The 9,363-nt window shown below is 51.8% G+C and overlaps 1 protein-coding gene across 1 annotated transcript in view; it reads left to right on the forward strand.

Annotated features, from left to right (window-relative positions):
• Positions 1-3,328, forward strand: part of SRL (sarcalumenin) — a 29,972-nt gene extending 26,644 nt beyond the window's left edge. The window contains exons 6-8 of the mRNA XM_088523234.1: positions 156-272; positions 1,028-1,261; positions 2,313-3,328. Coding sequence (XP_088379360.1) covers positions 156-272; positions 1,028-1,261; positions 2,313-3,124 — 1,163 coding nt within the window. The 3' untranslated portion in view covers positions 3,125-3,328. The remainder of the gene's footprint in view (positions 1-155; positions 273-1,027; positions 1,262-2,312) is intronic.
• The last annotated feature ends 6,035 nt before the right edge of the window (positions 3,329-9,363 follow it).

Raw genomic sequence — 9,363 nt, forward strand, 5'->3', positions numbered from 1 at the left:
AAATGTCCCTGCGGGGGGATGTTTAAGGGAGCCCTTGGAAAGCAGCAGCGCCGCCGCGTTTCTCAGCTGGGATGTTCATTACAGCAGGGAGTTAAAAGCGCGGCAGCCACGGCTATTGTTTGTTCACTTCCTCTTGTTATTTCCCCTCTCCGCAGATGGGGAGATCACTTCCAAGCCAATGGTGCTATTCCTGGGACCGTGGAGCGTGGGCAAATCCTCCATGATAAACTACCTCCTAGGGCTGGACGACACTCCCTACCAGCTCTACACAGGTATCTCGCTCCCCTCCACGCTGCTCTGCCAAGGGCAGGTTGGCGCTGGCACCTCCGCAGCCACATGGCCAGCTGGTGACAGCAGCAATTCCTGGTTGCTCCTCTCCAACAGCCCAGCTATGACAGGGAGGTTGTGATCTGGCACTGGATTCATGTCACTCATCTCCAGGGCCAAGCAGAGAACCCTGGGGCCTGCACATCTCCTTAAGGGCAGAGGAGATCCCCTCTCCTTGGAGCATCCCCTCTCCTGCAGCGCAGGGCTCATCGCCTCCAACCTGTAGGTGCATTGCAGCAAGCAGCCTGCAAGGCCACAAGAGCAGCAGTCATTAGCAAGAGGAATTCACCCTGTCTTCTCCCTCCTTACATGGAAGCAATTAATTCACTCTCCCAGGAGAAAAGCTCTTCCCCTTCTCTCCTTTCTGCTCCTCTTGCCTCACAGCTGAGGGTAGATTTCTGCAGCCTGCTCAGTAATGGGATAACAAGAGCTCCTTGGAGGTAGGCTTGAGGTATTCTCTTGGCCACCTTTAGCAGTCAGGGCATGTCCAGAATGGTTAGTTCCTGCAGAAAACAGCCCTGCTGTCATTTTTAGGAGGCTTGGCAAGAATTTCATGGCCCTTCTGACTGCCTCTCTCCTGCATCTCTTGGCAAGGCAATGATGCTCCCTGAGTTCCCCAGCTAGTGCCAGGTGAGCTGCTGCAATTTCCAGTGAGCAGTGTGGGTTTTACAGCTCTCTTGCTCCTCTTGTTGCTGGACAGGGGCAGAACCCACCACCTCTGAATTCACTGTCATCATGCATGGCCCAAAGCTGAGGACCATTGAAGGCATCGTGATGGCTGCTGACAGCGCACGCTCCTTCTCGCCCCTGGAAAAGTTTGGGCAGAATTTCTTGGAGAAGCTGATAGGGATAGAGGTGCCTCACAAACTCCTGGAGCGAGTCACCTTCGTGGACACACCAGGCATCATTGAGAACCGCAAGCAGCAAGAACGAGGTAGGGATTTGCTGTGTTCATCTAAGGGACTCCAGAAAAGAAGCTGTAACAATGTAAGATAACAGGGATGACTGAAGGGCAGCGAGGAAGAGCTCTAGGCTACGAAAGGGTGTATCCTTACATTGGAGGGGATGTTACATTTGTCTGTGCATGGCTATGACAGTAGCAGCCAGGGCGAAATATCTGATTATCATCAGCTAGAGCCGCCTCTTTCTGTCTGGAGATCTGACAGACAGGAGTTTTTGCAAGATGTTTCTGGGTGATCCTCAGGCTGTTGCTTATCTGCCTCAGCCCGTCATTTAGTATCCTATCTGTAGCTCTTGGAGACAGGATTTGCCAATGGCTTGTGCTATAGCAGGACACAGAGAAGCACCATCGCAACATGTGGGATGCTAGGGTGACTGACCCGTTTACTGCCCACTGGGGAAAGTAATGACACGCTGCATATCTGCTCATACCAGAAACAGGAATCTGTGGTCAGCAGTAGGGAGAAAGGGGAATTTGGAAGTGTCAATGAGAGACCTGCTCCAGGCGAGAAGAGCACCTCTTGAAAATGTCCTCCCTTCCTATTGCTAGAGAAAAACATCTTCTGGGAGTGAGGTGGGAATGAGGTGCCTGTCAGTGGAAGCTCTAAATTCTCTCCTAAAATCCTGTCATTTCTCAAGTATAGCAGTGCATTTATTCCTTCAAGCAATGGAGCTCTCATCACCTTACAAAATCCGTTGTTGATGAAGGGGGAAACTTTGGTTCCTTTGGCCAAAAGGCCAAAAGTTACACTGACTTTGCTGGGAGTAGAGCACCGACGAACGTCCCAAGATCAGCTTGCAGTCCCAGCACACTAGCCACACAGGGACAACTCTTCATGGCAAGAATTTTTGAAGTGTTTTTAGCACTTGAGCAACAGATTCTGTGCTGTATAGGAAGTCCAGATAGGTCTGGGTCAGACAGGGTATGAGACACTGCAGGCTTAAAGTCTATTTATTCTTTGTTCTGAAGAGATTCATTCGGTGCTGGCCATTTCTGCTGGATTTCTCTCTCTCCTCTTACCAAGGTTACCCGTTCAATGATGTATGCCAGTGGTTCATCGACAGAGCTGACCTTATCTTCGTCGTCTTTGACCCTACGAAGCTGGATGTGGGCTTGGAGCTGGAGATGCTGTTTCGCCAGCTGAAGGGCCGCGAGTCTCAGATCAGAATCATTTTGAACAAAGCTGACAGCCTGGCCACCCAGGAGCTCATGAGAGTCTATGGTGCCTTGTTTTGGAGCTTGGCTCCTCTGATCAATGTCACGGAGCCACCCAGAGTGTACGTTAGTTCCTTCTGGCCCCATGAGTATCAGCCAGAAACCCACCAAGATCTGTTCCTTAAAGAGGAGATATCCCTCCTGGAAGATCTCAACCAGGTGATTGAGAACAGGATGGAGAATAAGATTGCCTTCATACGCCAACATGCCATCCGGGTGCGCATCCACGCCCTTTTGGTTGATCGCTATCTACAAACCTACAAGGACAAAATGACCTTCTTTAGTGATGGAGAACTGGTGTTCAGAGACATTGTGGAAGATCCTGACAAGTTCTTTATCTTTAAGACCATTCTGGCAAAGACCAATGTCAGCAAATTTGACCTTCCCAACCGTGAGGCTTACAAGGACTTCTTTGGCATCAATCCCATCACTAGTTTTAAGCTGCTGTCTCAGCAGTGTTCCTACATGGGAGGGTGTTTCCTAGAGAAGATTGAAAAGGCCATCACCCGTGAGCTTCCTGACCTCTTGGGAAGCCTCGGCTTGGGGAAGAAGCCCAGCATTCTCTCCTGCGACGTTACTGGCTGTGGCGAAACCCCAAAGAATCGCTACAGGAAACCGTAACGTGGTCTGTAATATAACCATCCATGTGTTCCTACTGGTGAATGAGCTTATGTCTTATCTGTCCGAGAAGCCATGGTTTATTAACCCTTTGAGAGCCACACTGGCAAAGGCTACTGTACAATGAGGACTTTGAGTCATTGACATCAATGGCAGGGGAAGTTGGGTGGGCATAAGAAAGAGAATAAAAACTGTGAATTCCTGACATTTATCTTTGTTCTTTCAAGTAGAAGGCAATGTTTAAGCTGTAAGTACAAGCAATGCATGGTGAGCTAGAACTGTAGCTGCTTTTTTACTAGTGCCAAGTTTCATATGTGTGAAGAAGAATTTCAGCCTCTGAAAGCACTAAGCCAGCAGGGAGCAAGAAAGAGGGCATGGCGTGAGGGCAGAGGAGAGTGGTGGCACAGGAACCCAGAACCACCAGAACCTGGGGGCAAAGCACTGGGCAGGGCAGGAGAGACCAGGCCCCAGTTGTTGTTTTCAGGCAAAAAAAAAAAAAAATCCTACAAATCTCTGCAATATCATCTTGTTTTCTTTTCCAAGACTTTCAGGTTATCCCACAGCATTCTCCTTTCACATAACAGCTGGGCTTAGCTCTGCAGCCTTCACCTAGGTGTTACCCTTCTGTGTTACGAAGGATTCAGTCCCCCAGCTGGCCCTTTGCAGGAGCATTTGCAGCTCTGGAGAGAGAGCTGTGGTGGGATTTGCAAGTCCATGTTAGAACAAGAAGAGGCCTGGAAATGAGCTGTGAGCATTGGAGCATTGGCTGAGATTTGCTGGAGGAGCAGGGGAAGCACCCTAAGCCACAAAGTACTGGAAAGATCCTGAGCAGGTCCCCTCTCTCTGGACTGGCCCAGAGATGGGGTGTTTGGTGTCCACATGTGCCATTAAGCTCAAAAATCCCATGCTGGCAATCAAGCCTGAGTATCAGTAGGGCTCAGAGGGTTAATTGTTTGGCAGTTTGACTTTAAGTCAGTGTTGCATGCTTTCTCCAAGTTAGATCCCTGTGTTTTGGGTTTTTGTTTTTTTGCTGTTTGAAGGGAGAAGGGAATACCATTTTACTAGCTGCATCCTTTCTCCTCTCTGCTAATCCATTTTCCTTAGGATATTACAGGAGGATTTCTGCAGATTGTTCTCTAGACATCACCCATTTTTAGCTGTGAAGCTGTTGGCTCATCTCTGCACATCGGTGCTTCGTCCTGTGAGTTGCAGGCAAATGACTGCTACTTCCAAAGCACCAGACTATGTCCAAGTCTCCCCTGACCTGAATCAAGCACAAAGTGACCAAGCAGGTCGATATTGCCCTGGATGGAGACATGTACCTTAGAGCATGCCGATGACCTGCTGAACAGTGTTTCTCCTTCCTCCTACTAAGCATGTCACAGCTAACTGCTCTCCAGAGACCTCTGGAGCTGAGGAACTTGCTTGGACAGGAACGAGAAGACAGGGAGGTGCCAGGTGAGGCAAGAAAATGGCAAAGGAAACGGAAGAGTGAAAGAGAAAGCTGGCAATGGAAGGCTCTGCATGATGGAAAGGGTTGAAGGGCAGCACCTCTGTCCCCCATGTGCCTGACATGATGCAGGTTAAGGCCAAAGGTTGATGCCACACTGACTGCGGGGTCCTCGTGTCCCCAGCACTGAGGCTGGGTGCTGCAAAGAGATTCCCCTGAAGCAGCCTGGGTGAATCTGGGGGGATGCTGCCCCAGGGACTTGCAATGCTCTTTGCCTCTACTTTGAGGCAGGACTATGTGTATAGACTAGCTAAGAGAAGACACAAATCTATGTTCAAGTACTGGGAAGGGCAGGTTTTGTGCAGAGGGATGTTGCTCGCAGTGCAGAGAGGCCTGCAGGTAACCACTGAAGATAGGAAGAGGTATCAGAGAAAGCAGCAGCCAGGATAGCGTACAGAGAAGTGATGCGCTCAGGAGTCAGTGCAGAGAGGTCTCAAACTTGCCCCAGAGCTGCTGCCTCCTTTCACTTTTATTCTTTTCTGTTTCTTTTACATTATCCCTGTAATGTAAAAGTGTGTCTCACCCACTCTTTCTTGCCTGTCATTGTCCTTTGTCCAGCTAGTTTGCATGGTTTTCTTAAGAGATGATGGAATAGAAACCCTGACAGAAATGTGCTAATATTGTCACAGTTCCTGCCGTCACACTGTGTGGCCTTGTCACAGTAAGCAAAGCCCATCAAACTTTTCTACTTCTAAGTGCCTTATTTTTGCTTCTATTTTTGTTGTTGTTGTCTTGTTCCACCAAAGCTTTTGGGCTCCAGCTAGGGGCATCCAGTAAAAGGCCCCCATACATCCTATAAAGGAGCTCTAACTCTCCGTTTGGGCCTTGAAGTTGAAGGCATCATTGCCCTGCTCTCAGATTGCTCCCATTTATCTCCCAGTGACTTTCTTTTCTCCTTTTCCTTTGTTTTATCTTCTCTTCAGCACCCTTTGTCTTCCCTCCCATTTACGCCCTGCTCCATTTTCAATTCCCTTCCTCTTAGGAGCACCCTGTGCAACAGTCAAAAACAAAGCGCTAATGCAAGAGTCCGCGATGGGACTGTTATGTGACAGTCAAAACCTTTTTCCCACCTAATTGTATGTTAGGATTCTCTTTCCAACATGATGCCACCCTGCTCGAACCCTCTCTCGCCTGATCACCTCTCTGCAAAAGCGGTGGCAACGGTGATCAGAGCAGGGGGACAGGCTGGCTGCTATTTTTCGCTACCTGTGCAGCATGCTGACTCCAGTCGGTGGTGGCCAGCTCTCCTGGTTGTTCAGGAAGATGTTGACACTTGGATGCTTTCTTTCCCAAACATCTTCACATACAGCCAGGGCAGCCGTATCAAGTGCCTGTTAGTCCAAAAGGGACAGTAGGTCCTTACTCACCCCGTGTGGCACAGCCTCAGACCAACCCAGCACTCTCTGAGCTTTAATAGGGGAGCTCTGGGATGCGAGTGAGAAAGAGATGAGCTTCAGGAAATGCACCGGGGTGGGCAGGAATGGGGAGTATTTTTATTTTGCTAAGAAATCCCAACCTGACGCCAGGGCTGTAAGCTTCTTGTGTAAGAGCATTCCAGACAGACACCTTCCAAGGAATGACATAGCCGTGACATACGCCCAAGTAGAAGCCCATGTTAATGTGCATTTGGATAAAACTGTCAGCTTGAACATCAACCTGTCTAATAAAACCTGGTATTTTCCAAACACACTCCTTGGAGATGTTTGTTTTGATTCTCTCGCCAGAGTGGTGCAACCGCCCAGACTGGCTCTGGGCAGGGCAGGGTGGGTGCTCGGGGACGGGGCGGTGAGCGCGGCCGAGGCCGCCGCGCACAGCTCTGCCTCCCCGCGCGAAGGAGAGCACTGGGGCTGCGGGCAGCCTGTGTGGGGGCAAGGCCGGGGCCCCAGCGCCCCACGGAGCCGGGCAGGCGGCCCGTGGTTGGCAGCAGGAAGGTGCCTTTCCCAGTGACCCAGCTCAGGATGGGCCAACAAGGAGCGTGTTGCACCCCAGCAGAGCCAAGGCATTTGGGCCACGAGCTCCCTCAGACATTGAAGCCCCCTTCACTATCCCCTCTTCTGCTCCTCCAATTAGAGGAGCTCCATACAGGGCCATCACTCTTATGGGTCCCTCAAGGAACCCAATGTTGCCAGGAGGGTCAAATTCAGCCCACACTTCACTGCTGTGAGCTGTGCCTGTCCCACATGTCCAACCTATGTCGCACCCCGAGCTGTGCAGGATGGGTGCTAGCTGGGCAGCTTGCTGGGGGCAGCGGTGGTGCTGGGAGCCCTGATTATCTCCATGGCTGCTGCGGGCCTAACGTCACCCGGAGGTCCCTGGCGATGGGGATGTGACCGGCTCAGCACATGGATGGCTCGTAGAAGGTGACGCAGAGGCGCTGCTGCAGGCATGAGCCCTGGCTGCACGTGGCTTGGCACGAGCTGGACCTGTTGTTCCCCATGCCCCAGCATGGAGGCCTGCCCCTCGGGAGCCGCCGTGGTGCCTGAGGGACCTCACTGCTCTTCCGCATGTGGCACCAGCAGCAGGGGCGCATGGCGGCACAGCACAACCTGCTGCTTCACTTCGTCCTTCACTGAGCCGAGAAGGACAGCATGGCCCTTCCTGCAGGACAAGCTCTCATTGGCATGGAGAGAAGCCCTTAGATCCCCCCTTCACGTCTGCGTGGAGCCAGCGATGGGCCCTCTCATCCTCCCCTCGCAAAGGTCCCGGAGGGTGCTGAGCACTGAGGCAGAGAAGCAAATCCCTCCCTCTACCCGGGACCCGCTCCGATTCATCCGCGGGGGCTCCTGCAGGAAGCCCCGTGGACACCGCGCCGCGGGGCTGAGTCACCACGCGGGCTCCACAGCGCCAGCGAGCGCGACGCCCTGCGTGACTCAGCCCCGGCTGGGTGGGCGCCGCCGCGGCCCAGCTTCAGCAGTACCTGCTGGCGCGTCCACGCCTTCCCCCACGCTTTGAGCACCGCGTTAGCTTCAGCTATTCCCCGTTGGTCCGGCTCATTCCGGATGCTGCTGCCTGGGCGTTCACCCCGCAGGGACACCCTCTCCCTGCCCAGCCACCTTGGCTCCATCCACGCGCTGCCGTGGGCAGGGGGAAGGGGCGACGCTCCCTGTGCGGCCGAGGCAGGGGTGCGGGGCTGGCAGCGCGAGCAGAGACAGCTGCTGTCTGCTGCCTCTCCAGCTCTCTGTCTAGCAAGGCGGCTGATCAGGAAAAGGCCGCTCCAAGAAAGCTGGAAGGAAGAAGGAATGTCTCGCTCGGCCATGGCTGCCTTTGGAAAGTCTGGAAAAAACGTGGCATCTTGAGGCGCGTGAAGGTCTGACTAGTGAGAGTGCCTTTTCCTTCCAAGGCTACTTTATAGATGTGAATCATGAGAAATCAACGCTGCTGGTGGAAAGCAAGCTGATCCCCCCGAGACGTGGTGCTGGCAGCAGCTCTGGCCTATCTCTTGGACAGAAAAGAGCCGCGTTTATCTCAGGAACGTCGGGTGGAGCCCGTGCTGCTGGCTGTCACCCCGTGTGTTGCTGTGGGCCTCGGGAGGACTGGCTCCAGTGCGGAGGTGGGGAAAGGGCCAGGGGCCTTGGCCAGGAGCTGTCACATGTCCCTGGGGCAGGTTCCCGCAGGTTTCCAAAGCCTGGCAGTGGAACTGCCAACACTCAACCAGGAGGAAGCGAGTTTATGAGTCCCGCTGCTTTGCTCACTGTGAGAGGTGCCAAGATGCTGTTTAGCAGCTCCTGGGCACTGTCTGCCCCTGCTTGGACACATGGACCACCATGGCATAAGGTGGGCCCAATGCTCAACCCGAGGGGAACTCTGCAGCTAAGGGACCCCAAATAAAATAGGGTATGAGCAATGCTTATTCCATATTTCCATAGTGCTCACTGCATCCCAGTTTTCAAAAATGAAGGCCTTGTCTTAAGAGTTTTAGGTCCTTTGCAGGAGGAAGGACAGGGGAATATAATATCTCAGATCCACAAAGTGGTAATCCCTATATGAGAGCCTGGTTTGGGTTAGTTTACTCCAGTTTAGTTTATTCCAGTTTGGGGGAGTACAGGAATATTAGATTCTCTCCAGATACTAGCTCACAAGCAGGAATTAGGACTGTGAAACCCGAAACTGCACAATCAAAAAAAAAAAAAAAAAAAGTTTGTATTTTGCCTATTAAAATGAATCATCTGTAACCTCACCATCCCCCACAGCCTTTCTACATTTCAGGCATAAAAATAAACCAGCCAGTCTTTTGCAAAAATGTAGATTCAATTTGTAATTTTTTGACAGTCACATTGTGCATTGCGGAGAGAAAGGTGAGGAGGGAATGCCTGTAACAGAGAGATTTTTCTTACTGCAGACATAAGGTAAATGCTTCTTGCTCTAACGCATTAACATGTACAGTGCTCCACCCACCCCCGTGAAAGAGCACATGTCTTTCATTAGCAGCAATGCCATATGGATAATGTAGGAATTAATTGCATCCTTTACCAGAAAAAAGACCTAAAACCTTTAGAAAACTATTTGGAAATGGTGTAACTGCCAGGCAGCACAGAGCTGAATGGTCGTGTGTCACTTTTTCACTGTCCAACAAATTTCTGATGGCCACTAGACAAAACACAGGGTCTCTTCTCCACTTGTGGGTGTGAGCCCTGGAAATAGCACGAGGCACAGACGTATCTCTCTGCTTCCCACGAACCATTCGGTCGCATCCAGTGGCAGCACGGAGGCTTTGCAGCCCCTTTGCCCCTTT

Source organism: Tinamus guttatus, unplaced genomic scaffold (assembly GCF_059628265.1).
Source record: "Tinamus guttatus ecotype Peru unplaced genomic scaffold, ASM5962826v1 Tinamus_guttatus_pri_ptg000172l, whole genome shotgun sequence".
Lineage (NCBI taxonomy): Eukaryota > Metazoa > Chordata > Aves > Tinamiformes > Tinamidae > Tinamus > Tinamus guttatus.